This window comes from Ruditapes philippinarum, unplaced genomic scaffold (genome assembly GCF_026571515.1).
Source record: "Ruditapes philippinarum isolate M1 unplaced genomic scaffold, ASM2657151v2 ctg373_1_1_1_1, whole genome shotgun sequence".
Lineage (NCBI taxonomy): Eukaryota > Metazoa > Mollusca > Bivalvia > Venerida > Veneridae > Ruditapes > Ruditapes philippinarum.
Window position 1 is genome coordinate 243056 of NW_026855566.1, and position 14209 is coordinate 257264.

The 14209-nt window shown below is 33.6% G+C and overlaps 1 protein-coding gene across 1 annotated transcript; it reads right to left on the reverse strand.

Moving 5' to 3' along the window:
* Positions 1-271: 271 nt before the first annotated feature.
* LOC132743714 (nucleolar transcription factor 1-like) lies at positions 272-13584 on the reverse strand. The gene is made up of 3 exons (XM_060732267.1): positions 13529-13584; positions 12560-12705; positions 272-474 (listed from the first exon to the last, which is right to left on the reverse strand). Exons 1-3 carry the CDS (start codon positions 13582-13584, stop codon positions 272-274), a joined length of 405 nt encoding a protein of 134 aa, XP_060588250.1.
* Between the last annotated feature and the right edge of the window lie 625 nt (positions 13585-14209).

Here is a 14209-nt window from a genome sequence, read left to right on the forward strand (position 1 = left end):
AAGAAATCATCGTAGCAAAGTACGTATTAAGTGAGAATTGTTAATAAAGATCTTGGATGATCAGCGGTTTTTGATATTTAAACAATTTCCGAAATACCGATTGTTTCGCCTCTATTTTTTCTCGTTTTATTCTAAATATACGTAAACAATTATAATATATTATGTATACATTTTATGATAAAGGCCTATTTAAAATAAGGAGAGTTTTCTTTCAGATTTTACATCAATTCATACTTTAGGAGATCTACAACTTGACCTTCACCAATTATGATTATTCATCACCATCGCAATCTTGATTATCACCATTATATACATCATCATAGCCATCATCGTCGTCGCCGTTTTCATCCTTCTCCTCATTATCACCATCCATCTTCTCTTTAACCTCATTATCACAATCTCCATTATCCACAATAATATCACCACTACCACCATCAGCATCAACATCGTCGTCGTCGTCATAATCATCTTCTTCTTTTTATCATCATCACCATCATCGTCATCGTCATTGTCGTCGTCGTCATCGTCATCATCATCATCGTCGTCATCATCATCATCATAATCACCACCATAATCATCATCACATCGTCAGTACTATCATCAACATCATCATCACCATTATATTCACATCGTCATCGTCAGCATTATCATTAACATCTTCTTCTTCTTCTTCTTCTCGTCATCCTTATTATCGTCATCGTGATCATCATTGTCATCATAATCATCGTCAGTGAGCCTTATAAGGACAAAAAATCAATTGATACTTTCAACGTCAAAATAATTGAAAATAACAAATTAACACGTTAAAAAGATGTCTCCGTGATATCTCACATACAAAGTATCGAATGTATTATGTAGTGTTTTATGTGTGGTCTGTTTGTAACCAGAGGAAACCCTAAACCCTGTAATAATTTCCACCTTGTTGGCGCCACTTATTCTTAGAGCTGTCATTTATTACATTACAAATGTGAAGCTTTCCTTATTTTCTTATTTAGTACCGTTTAATGCTAAATTAGCTGAGTTTTATGGGGATATACTATTAAATTAAAGAAAAGCTAAGATGGTTTATTAGCATGGTTTAAGCTAACTGCCGGGCTGATGTATCGTAAAACACGGGCCGACGATCAAAACCAACCGTAATATATTGCATTTTAGCATGTAGTAATGGAAATACGGCTCATCCAAAGTGCAGAGGAGGATTTAGTTAAGTTTTATTTGATGCATGCGTCAAGTTATATTATTTCGCGGAAAATTGAATGTTGCTACCATAAATGCACTACTTTAATCATATGTAGGTGTATTTCTGCTTTGAACATTTTTAACTTTTGTAATATTGTGTTAATTACGAAACAGCATATCTAAGGCATTGTATTTGATAAAACACTTAATTTAATGATTTAACCCTTATCATGCTAAATATCTTTAATGGACTTGTCCATCTTTCAATCCGGAAAGGACCGTTCATTATTTTTAGGGGAAATTACAAAGTATATACTGAGTAAATAACGAATAGTGCTGACCATTTCATTTAATGGTTTAACCCTTGCCACGCTATATATCTTAAATGGACTTGTCTGGACAGAACCGTTCATTATATTTTGGAAACTTACAAAATATATGAGCCTCGTCATGACAAAACCAACATAGTGGGTTTGCGACCAGCATGGATCCAGTCCAGCCTGCGCATCTGCGCAGTCTGATCAGGATCCATGCTGTTCGCTTACAAACCCTATTACAAGTAGAGAAACTGATAGCGAACAACATGGATCCTGATCAGACTGCGCGGATGCGCAGGCTGGTCTGGATCCATGCTGGTCGCAAACCCATTATGTTGGTTTTGTCATGACGCGGCTCATATACTGACTGAATAAACGAATAGTACAGACCATGGTCAGACGGCACAGATCTTGGTCTGCACTGGTTGCATAGGTATATTCAGTTCCCGCCATCAGCCTAAAAGTTAAACATGCATAAATGTATACATACACAATTTTGATATGTTCATATGATCAGTACATGGGAAACTTTAAATATTTTCTTATGTCAACATTTTATCATTTAAGAAAATTCACGTCATATATTCACACTAAAATGTGAACAAACTTACATGCGAACATCAGTAAATGTTGATTTTTCAATCTTTTATATGTAGACACTTTATAACATTTAAGTAAATTTATGAATTATAGTCTAACATTCAGACTAAAATGTAAATAAATTGACACGTGAGCATCAGTGCATGGGGATTTTTGAATATTTTCACATGTCGACACTAACATTTATGTAAATTCATGTATTTCAGCATAATATCATACTAAAATGTGAACATGTTTACATATGAACATTTTAATATGAGAACATATTAAAATATGAACATATGCTCATATTAATATGCGGACATCTCCGCATGCAAACCTATTCATTTGTAGTCAGATGATCTGTGAAACATAATTGCGTGTGGATAAATTCGCATGTGATCATATTGACACGCGAAATTACGCGCATGTGAACATTTTTAAGTGCAAAACATGTGTTCGTGTGACAATATTCACATGTGAACATGTTCGATTAATTAAGCACTTTTCAATCAGTAACCTAATTTACAAAGCAATTAACCGATGTTGGAAATGTCATCACATGTAAATATATGTTTATATGGACATCTTCATTAAATTTTGGACCCATTTGTCCAGTGATAAATGCATTAAGTTAGTGACGCTGGTGTTGATAATTGGTCCATGTCGTGACGTGTCACGTTATACCGCTCATACATCACGCCGTCGCTCTTTTTTACGACAGCGTTCTATAAACACAATTCCAACATTCATAAAACCGAAATTGAAAATACACACAATTTGTGCACGTTATTCTCGCGATCAATGAAACCTCATTATTCATTTCACTGACAACATTAGTTTTTATTTCTTTTCGGTAATTCGTGACTTCATACTTAACAAAACATTGTGCTTCCTTGCCAATTTGCAATAAACTTCAGTTTAAAACGTCTAAGTTACATTAGAAGCGAAACATAAGTTTAAATTGTTAACTATTTTCGACATTTATGACAAAATGAATGTTGTAATGTTGAAGTAACAAGACCCTTCCCGCATGTTTATGTAAGTATTAATCTATTTATTTTTTGTTAGTTAAGGTCAATTGGTACTTGATGGCACATCACACGTCTTTTCTGACAGATACAATGATTAAAATAGTGCAAGAAAGAACTTATTAAAATGGAGAATATAGCGTTATGTAAAATACGGTCTTTGTCTTCAGCAACATGACGTCATGATAATAATTATGACGTTTATGAGATGATGGTTATATGATCTGAAACATAAATTTAAACTCTAATTGCAACATTAACAGATGTAATTTATGACTGTATTTCATTAATAAGTTGTAACATATTTCTTTCTGTAGAAATGTGCTTTGCATGCATCACGCATACGAAATAAAAAAAAGTGTGTCGAAGCATGAACAGAAGTACATTTAACTCTATTGTATTAAAATCTTGAAAAGGGGAGGGCCCTCGAGAGCAAAGAAAACAAAGTTTAAAAATGAGAATTGCAGACTTGGTTTGATTGAATCTGTTCATGAGAGGAAATAGAAAGTACAACATCTCTGATGGCCCTCTAGCACCGGCAAAAGCATAAATCCATTTTGAACACTATAAAGCATTTAAAACAACTTACCACACTTAATATTTTAAACGGGCTTGTTCATCTTATAATCCATCATTTTTGGGCATAATTTTCAACAAAAATACTGACTGAATAGCGAATGTATGGTCATTATATCAGGTTGTGTCGGCTGATCTTGGTCTGCACTGGTCACATGACTTGGGTAGAATCTATTGGTTGTTGCCTACAGCAGGCTTTCGGCTTTTCTGGCCCTATCAGACCAAAAAGTCTAAACATATACATTCTTTTAGAAAGCAAAGCACTTTATACATGATTGACTAAAAGCTACCAGAACAAGGAAACATCATTTTAAAAAACAAACAACATGTTTATCAAGAGGCCATTTTTCAGGTCACAACTTTCATATTATAGAAATCAACAATGTAGGTATACACTAACAAAGCTAAAGAACCCCGATGTTAACGGCATATTGTGAGAATTGTTTGAATACATTTAAACAAAACTTATATTACATGTGAGGTTAAACAGTTTATCCCGAATGCACACGGAACAATTCTATTCATTTCCAACAATATTTAATCCAATTACACTTAGGCCCAGCAGGGCACACACAGTCATACAATTGATGAAAATATGCGCCTGTGGCCCTTTTTAAGCTGCATGCCTCCAGATGAGCCAAAATATATTTCAAAACAATCAAACTTGGATAAAAAAATTAAAAAGATTTTAAGAAAAGTAAAAAGATTCAAGTAATAATCAATCAATTATCACAATATGCGATGGAGGCTTATAAGTTTTGTTCAGTGTATACTGTTCTTGTAAGTAGAGGCAAACGTAATTCTTATAAAACTATTCTTTTTTCTTTAGTTTAGCCGCCTTTCTTTAACATTTTCAAAGTTTGAAAGTCAAGCTGTATGTTATAAGCTCTGATAAATTATAATAACATTAATATTTATTAATATTCTAACTATGTTTGCGCCATCTGTTTGATCTGGGTATATTAATATTTTACGACATGCCACAAAAAAGTGGCAAGAGTATCAGCTTAAATGTTAGATGGCTTTTACCTCGACATAGTTAATTATACGCGAATATTAAAAAGAAATTAAGACAAATGGGTTGTATTACGGCCTTTATCCTGTGCTAGTTAAGAAGCCTTTGAACAAAATTTGCACAGAAATTGAATCATAACTTATATTACTTTTATAAGTGTATATATAGAAATACAGTAGTATCAGGAGCTTCTAGCTGCCGCAATTACATGCAATGAGATGGGAACTTGGAGTTGATAGGATTAGAAGGGGGATTGGGTAGGATAGGGACGTGGTGGAAAACGGAAGAAATGTTCCATCTATTATCGTTTAGTAAAACACAAAAGATGTATTGAAAATGATACATTTCTCAAACAAAATAATCTATTGTCTATATTTTAAAGTAAAGCTATATATCAATGACAGCAAAAAGTCAATAGTTTTCAATAGAAATTAAATTGCATGTAGTTTATATTGTGTATTAATAAACATTAATAAACATGAATTCAGTATATTTTAGGCAAGTCCGCCATCAAATCATTTCCAAAGAAAGAAAGAAAGAAAGATATGAAAAAAATAACAAAGAAACATAAAAATCATAAAAAAATGCTAACCGTATGTTTGTCCAGACTTGAGATATTATTAATAGCTGGGAAACATTAGCTATAATTGATCAATGTCTTGTATCGGATAGCACGTTCTGGGCACTACATTAGGCCATAAATCGCCTAACACAATTACCTATAGACTACAGTGACGGGTTATATATCCAGTTTCATATGGTAAGCCTCATTCCGACAATACCAATCATTCATGATATATTGAAGTGGGAGCCTTATACGCGATTTATAGCCATATTTCAATTTACTCCAAACAGGGCATTAATATATCGCAGTGAAAATCATTGCAATATTTCGTGTTCGTTCAATCTATTTTGTATTCAACGTATCTCTTCGGTGACTCGTAATTCTTAGAAAATGTTATATTCGAAGCCGCGAAGTCTGTCGGGCGCTTAGATAGCCTGTTTATATGCAATATATCACAAAAACAAGCTTCTCCCGATCAAGACTTCTGGACAGGCTTGTCAAATTTATTTCTCAAGTGATTTACTGAGCCTGTTCTGGTTAACTGTGTTTTCGGATGCTTCATTAAAATATTTTTGAAGGGGGGTATAAATTACGTCATTTGTACTTGTCATACAAACCTCCCCTTCCAGTTACAAACTTTTTCCTTCTTAGACAGCAATGATAAATCATCGAAGAACGCGTGCCAACTCCGTTTGATTAAAGCTGTAAAATTTCATTTTCCTGATGCAAAGCAGGCTAAAATAATGGTTTTAAGAAACAAAATAGTGGCTTCCACCATTCCCGACCGCCTTATCGCTGCGTTTCTTGTCAAAAATGATATGCGTTGGTTAAAGTTAGCCTGGGAGATTTGTAGACAACAGACATGCCGTATTTCATTTAGATGAAAATTAAATCTTTGTTTATAGCCTCCATATTGTAAAGAAATGGGCTTTTTTCTGCAACAAACGCGAACCATTACTGACTGGCGTTCTTTTAAGGAAATGTATTTATGGAAGACTACAATGCAAGATTAATGTGGCGCTATGCGATTTTAAAATGAAAGTTCCAAATATTTCAGAACACATATTTAGAGATTCATCTTGTGTACAAAATTTAGCTTTAAGAGAAACGAGGCTTTTGGTCTGTCGAGGCAAGCTTTGAATAATTATATGAATGTTAACAATATAAAAATGAAACTAAATCTCTTAATAATATTGTTATAAAAAGACAAAACAAACGAGTCTATGTACAAAGTCCAGTTATATAAATCACCGTAAGAAATTCATTTAGAATATTGAAATTGGATTGTAATGGCGGCCATCACTTGGTTGTAGAGAGATCAAAGGTACAATTAAATCTACTTAACCAGCGATAAATGGCGGTAATGGCATGTTATATTGAAGACTATATAATTGAATTGAAGGAGCATACAGCGTATGAAGACAAGATGGCTATCTAGTAGTCCTCCCCCATCATTTGTACACTAGTTTCGGCCGCCTCTTGATTATAGACCTGGTGTTCAGGACCACCAATGTGTCTTTATGTACGATGACAAACCGGTTACAAACATGTCATTATTTGATGACCTTCAAACGAGCCGATTTGACCTTTTGAAAAACTTCTGAACGCGCGCCTGTTGTGTATCCTTAAATAGGATAAACTATGAGTATTGACTTTTATAGGCAAAACTATGTATAAAAAAGTAAATGATTGATTATTGGAACGATAAAGATTGGCGTTCACAGGAATGTATTATTTAACGTTGTTCACAAATTTAAATGCTGAAAATTAACTGTCACTTGTTTAGTTGCAAGTGCTAAAACTCTGTTGGGTTTTTTTTGTATATAGTTATAAATAACTATACGAGTCTCTCAGAATCATGGTAAGAATATTCATCAGAACTATTTAAATATTAAATGAATTAAAACATAAAAAATATAAGAAACAAAATCAACAAGGAAAGTTGGTATTCAATGAACGCATCCCCCCAGCACGATCCGGCAATATGAGACCATAGGTAAAGAGCCCAGCGGCACACCGCACAAAATTATTATAAATATCGCAGGTACCTCAGACGGGGAAATACAAGGTAAAGGTAATGCGTTAATTAGCATTAAAAAGCAATGACGTAAATAAGAATGATTTAGCGCTCATTTGTCAAGAGCAAACAGTTGTAACTTTGAGTTCTAATTAACACTTTAACCAATTGTTTTGAATTTTCATAATAATTATCTCGTTTTTGTCAAAACTAATTTCACCCAACAGCTCGACATGGTAAAAATCAGTTATTCAACTTCTTATTATACTTTCCTTACAACAAATTACTTGTTTATTTGTTTGGTAAAGAAAATCAAAATAATAACTTTAAACCCATTTGTATTGTATTTATATAACCAATTCGTCAAATCTATAAATAAATATCATAAAATAAAAACAACAACATTTTCTTTGGTTTACTTCTGTTACCGAATGATTTGAGAGTAAACAATCTAGAAAAAAAGGGATGATCACTCGGATGCAATGAAAACAACAAAGGTATTTGACAATTTGAAATTCTAAAAATGCAACATCTCTCACGCCCTCTAGCACCAGCTACGTTGCCAGGACTAGGTTACTTTACCTTTAAGAACGAATCTGATTAAAATGACCAACTAAAAATGGGATTCCGTGTTACCAGAACTGTGCGTACATTTCCACAGCATGATATTGTTAAAACAATCATTCTTTTTGCGTAACGCTTTCTCGTGCTAATCACGAATTTACTGAAAGTTACATTTTCCCGAAAATGCAGTTGACCACTGCGACCAGTGCCGACTATTTCTTGCCATCGGTGTTCGCTATTCGGTTATTAGGGACGTCTGTGGCCGTGTGGTAAAGGTCGCTGTAGTGAAATAATGCACGGAAGGAAACGCGAGGACTTCCTCCACCAGTGAAGCTAGAAAGTAAGTCGCTATATAAGACCTCTACTGTGTTTGTGCGAAGTAAAAAGCAATAACAACAACAAAATAAGTCAGTACATATGTGAAATTTTGTCTAAAATTATGAATGGTTTTGTCCAGAATTAAAAATCAATTTAAGATTTTGGCGTAGTAAGATTTAAACAAGTCAATATCTTAAAATGTGGCTTGACTCGCTCCTTATTTAAGATGTTTTAAGTATGAAATGTATACTTCTTCATAGGTATTTTGGGAGGTTATCAATTTACACTACTTTGATACTTATGGTCATTTCTCAAAAATGTTTTTAAATGCCGCCCTTCCTTGTTGATCTGTGTTCTCATATTTTGACAAAGAGAGTTATTGTTATTTATAAACATGACTAATATAAGCAAACAGTAACAAATACCCCATTGGGTTTAGCGATAATTTCACGCATGTCCTTTCGCCAGAGACTTGTATTACATATAACTCTGTGCGTTTGCGAATGACTTAACAAAATATCATTACTTTATATTGAGTTCTCTGGTAGAGCCCTTTTTACGAAACTAACAATTAGTATGTCAATTTTGTATAACCGAAATACAGCTTTAAAGTTATACTCTATTTCATCATTGTTTAGGTTAAGATCTTTCCAGTAAAGAGGGTTTTATATGGTAATAATGCAAGTTTTTAAAAAAACAAGTCTGCATTTTAGAAAATAGGTTAACACTTACCCGCTAATCCTTCATAAATTAATCAAAAATTAGCGTTTTGTTCTCCTACCCGCATGCGTCCTTATTAAAGATGCGGGGTTTGCTTGTTCTTTGATTTATTTCAGTGTGTAAGAACAGCCACCTGCCTGGCAATTGTGAACAATTTTATCATGAGCAATTTGCATGCAACTTTTCAACTAAAGGTCTCATTTTTCACCGCAGCTAACAAACCCTAAAATACAGAAATCTATTTATAACTGACACACACGTCACTACCAGCATGAAAGATGCACGATGGCGACTGTACATGTGAATGGATGTGAATCGGCACACTTTGGCTTTGATCGTGTCATCAATATCAGAGACAGAATGCCAGTAATCATGTGACCTTGTGTCATGTTGAGGTGTCAACACGTTTATAAGGTGAGCGGAGGCATGAATAAATGACATCACGTAACATTTTGGCGCTGAATGAAGACAGTTCATTGGGTAGTACAGGCACCGGAAACAGGGATATTGAACACGTGACGGGAAACGAAAATTCGCTAGAAAAGACATAAAAACGCAGATGTTTTTTTTAATTTACCAGATTATTAGTGATAAAAGTTTTTTAATGATGATAAGTTACAAATAATTAAAATTGGTTACATGGTTATGCATCTGGAGTTTTAAAAAAACATTCATTACCATTGAATTGTCATCTGACATTTAATACGAAATGTCAATGTCAACTATTTGAAATCAAATTTAATTGCGAAAGTGGGTATGTTTGCGATTTTCTTTTCTCTTTTGTTTTCTTTTTTTTCAAAACGCACAAAAGCATAAAAATTATTCAAGGAAACCTGACTACAAGCCGCACATATCAGCATACATTATATAGTCAACGTCACTTAATTAAGTTCACGTCATCACTAATCTCAGGGTAAGGTGACCGTTGTTTACATTCGTCAAAATAGAGAGAAATAAAGAACCCATAAAGAACGCCCAAAACGACAAAATTGAAAATGTTGCAGGCTCGGTTTGATTGAGCCTGTTCATGGACGGTAATGGAAAGTGCAATTTTTACTGTCCACGCCCCCTAGCACCGGCTTAAACAGAATTCAACATTTAACCATGAAATTTGGAATTTTGAAACATCCGCAGATGTGTTCATATGGCAGCTAAAATTGAAATGTAATACTCATATTCTTAGAAAACGAAATCTTTCAACACCTGTTTCTGAGAAAAAGTCCCGAAAGTTCGTTACAATTTTGAGTGTCTACAATAATCATCAGATTCTAATTGTTCTTGAGATGTCTTCAAAATGTAAATAAAGTTTCTTTTCTACCTATCTAGAACGTACATGTATATCATTTAGAGATTTTAGGGTGTTGCTAGGGGCGCGAACGGTGGGTTCAAAATAGTTGATAACAATTATGTGTATAGTAAGTTCATTTTTTTCATTCTATTTGTTTTTTTTAAAGATTACTGCTACATATAAGCTACACCTGACAAAACACGTCCAATATTCTACAGCCACTGCTGATTTAAATATTTGAAGAATGATTAAGCTTATTTAAAAACCATATCCATGATTGAACTATAACCAGTTCCAATTTCTATCAAGTTGAGGTATGCTTAGGTTCATGAATAAGCTATACCCGGTTTAAATTCAAAAGGTCTAAGACTGAGCTAAAGCTATTTTTCAATTTTCATGTTTTCCATGATTGGACAGGAACAAAAACAACAACAGTAAACCATGTTCAAGTTTCAGCGAAATTTCTGAAGTTTAGTTTGGCTTTACGGCGAGTCGACATAACCAGTTATTATACCAACGTCATAATAGGTGTTAGAATATTTGATTAAATATACGACAGGTTAAAAACCAAAGAATATGAAATATAGTCTCCTGTGTACTTGATGTGTTATAAATCATATTTATAATACCTATCCATACATTATATATTTATTTCGTTTGAAGAGTAATATGTTTTCGTGTTTTCTATTTCTGAGAGACTTTTAACAACCGCACACAGCTGCAACTCATCTCTTCTAAACGATGATGTACGGCAATAACGAGACTTTCTATGATTTATGTGACATTATTGCACAGTTGCTTATCTGCATTCTGTACAATTAGAGGGTACACGGAATTATAAATGTGGGCCCTGCCAGAAGGCTGATAAGGAGGAAGAGCTAATGAGGTGAGTTGGGTGATTGACGGGTACTGTAACTATGCGGGATAAAAACTGTTTATACACATCTCATCTGCTGTTGATATCATAACTTAAAAGGTTTAAACCTAAAAATATTCGCTCACATTTAGTTAAGTTCAAGGGAGATCTCCAGTGCAAAATTGTGTCTAGGACAGCTAATATAGATAAAACGGAAACCGTTCATGGTCGGCTGGTCCAGTGGAAGCTATCTACAAAGTTCCCGTGTACCTACTTTGTTTGTTTGGTTCTACGGCGCACCATCTTAATTCAGGTCATATGGCACCGAAACAGGAAAGATGATTTTAGCTTCCTCGGGTGTTACAAACTAAAAGCAACTGCGTCACATTCTGGAGCTAAGAGATGTATAGATTCCAGTCATTCGAACCCATTTAGTCGCCTCTTACGATCACGTAGGGATAAACGTTAGGTGCAATTCTAATGCCTCAACTCCTAAAGGCAACCCCAGCCAAAAGGAGGTGGTGATGTGCACCTTCTTAATCAGAACCTAATATTACTCTATAGAAACACATCTTTTTCATGCGATCGCAACAATGATACAAGTTGAATTGCACAAGCTTCCAATATATTATAATACAGTGATCGGAAGTAAACGGCGCTTGTAATCATAATAACCAACGTACAATAAAACGTATAGGCTTGCAGTAAATGATGCAGTGAGTCCGTTTCTAGTATAATTTGAAGTTTCAAAACATCTACTTAATCAAACAATGTGGATTATTCGGTAATTAACGAATGGCTGAAATAGTACATTTCAATAATGGTATATTTTAATGGTATTTTTCGGCCAGTAATGTTGGAAAGAGACCATTTTACCTCAGTTTTGGCCGCGTGACGTCAACGCAACAAATTAATATAATAATGAATTGATTTAAAATTAATTTAACATACACATTGTATAGGCATGACTTTAATTCGTTTTAAGAAATAACAATATTCAACAAAGTACCTTAAAAATGGTAGAATTCTATGACGTCATCGATTTGGTCAAATATCCTCCCAAGAGACAAATATAATTATTGAATTTTTCCATTTATTTACTTCCATAACTATTAAAAAACAAAAAACAAAGCAAAAAGCATACTGGTATGTTTTTTAAAGATTTGTCATATCATATTTTTGTCTTATGGAATAAATTTATTTAAATTTACAGAACTGAGCTTCGTCATTGCAATGCAGGTGTTTTGAACCTTGTATCCATATTTACATTTGAAAATGAATATGACATTTTGTTTTCTATGTTCTTTTCCACACCATATCTGCTGGGTTTTTTAAACAATTAAAAATTAAGTGTAGTCACTAAAGTGGATTGTCACAAAAAGTGCTGTATGACAACTAACTACTGTGGGAACATTTGAAGACTGTAGACCCACTGTTTTCTTTATTATTTTTTTTTTACTTTTTTACAGTTCTTTATCATGTTGTGCTTTTATATAAATTAATTAAATAGTATATTTCTTAATACAAATTATACCACACAATATAATTGTGATCTTGTCAGATCTGAGAAAGCTCTTGTCTTTTGGATTAATGTAGTACTTGATTAAAATATCATCCTTGTTGAGAGCTTTTTTACTTCCAGTCGACATTGATGCTCTGTCTTGAAAGTCGAACATAATTCTGAAATTAACACAAAGTGCTGTAAGCTACAATGTTAATAAGTCGGAAAGTGAGATAATAATATCGATATTAAACACAGACAAGATTGAAAACATCTACGTAAACAAGATATCAAGGATTTAGTTTCAGTCAGACAGACATTGTTGTCATTATTAAAAGAGTGAACGTTCAGAAGAATTTCACGTTAAAGAGACATTTTTATCCTATTTATGTCTCGATCTTAGAAATGCTGTACAGTTGAATGTCATTTATATAACATATTTGTTATGACAATAGAAAGAAGTAATTTGAACGGAAAAGCATAGCCAATAATTTCGAAATATTGAAGATTTTTTTTTAAAACTTGTTTTACTTGTGCAGAGGTATTTTGCCAAACTTAGATAAGAAATGAAAATGCGTGTTTTCCCAGCTAGCAACTATTCTCCTCATCAAAAGATTGTTTAGATAGAAAGTATGAAGAGTCTGGAGTACAAATTGTTTCCGACGATTTACGAGCCTATCTGTCTAGATAGTCACTGTATGTTGATACAAACCGACAGTTTAGAGTAACTGATATCTCTTAGTGATAGTTCCTGTCATGCGCAGTTATCAGTTTCCTGTCAGAGCCGCAGATTCGTAAGGGCATCAAAAGATACGAAACTACTGAAAATTGCAGCGGCGGCAGATTAGTGGTGATTGAAGCGGGTTGTTTGTCAGAAAACGGATGCCATTCATCATGGCGGCGCACATAGATCATCTCAATTAGGGTGTCAATGAAGACAGATGCGAATAATGATAGAGTGTTCCGCATAGAATTGCCATGCAGGGTCGACGATACACATACTTTAAGAATGGTGATTTTAGAGAGTAAAGACCAACACGATCATAAACCAATGTCATGTTATTATTATAGGCTTAATTGTGTAACTCAGTCTCATGTATTAGTGACAGTGACTTAAAATGCAAATATCAAAATGTATCTTTCTTTTCATTGCATCTTTATCCTGCTGCCTTTGTATTTTAAGTGTAAAATGTCAAAAAAAGATAATTTGAGGTTTTTTTTCTTCTCTAACTTCATTTATAAGTATCGAATGTGGTATAAATAATAGCTATAAGTTTTATTCCAGAACGAATTTATAAATTATTGCAATCATTTATTCTCATATCTAGATCCATATGTACTAGACAGTAGACATTCTGTTTTCAAATGTTATTCATTCTTCTTTTTTTTCTCATTTTAAATTTCAAATTTATCATATATGCGTTAATATCTACACGTATTTCACGATTTTTTTCTGTTCTTATCCGTTGCATCGAATATGGTTTTAGTCGTACGGTTTTGGAAAGAATAATGTTATAAATTAATGCTGAAATAGAAAAGAAATGAGACATCAATCTTCTAGAATAATACCAGTTCAACAGTACCCATATGCAGTAGGCGCCTTCACTTCCATCATTGATTGATGTAGCCAGAAATTGTAATCTCCTTCTAATACATCAAACTCTGTTTCTTTCTTAAATTTCA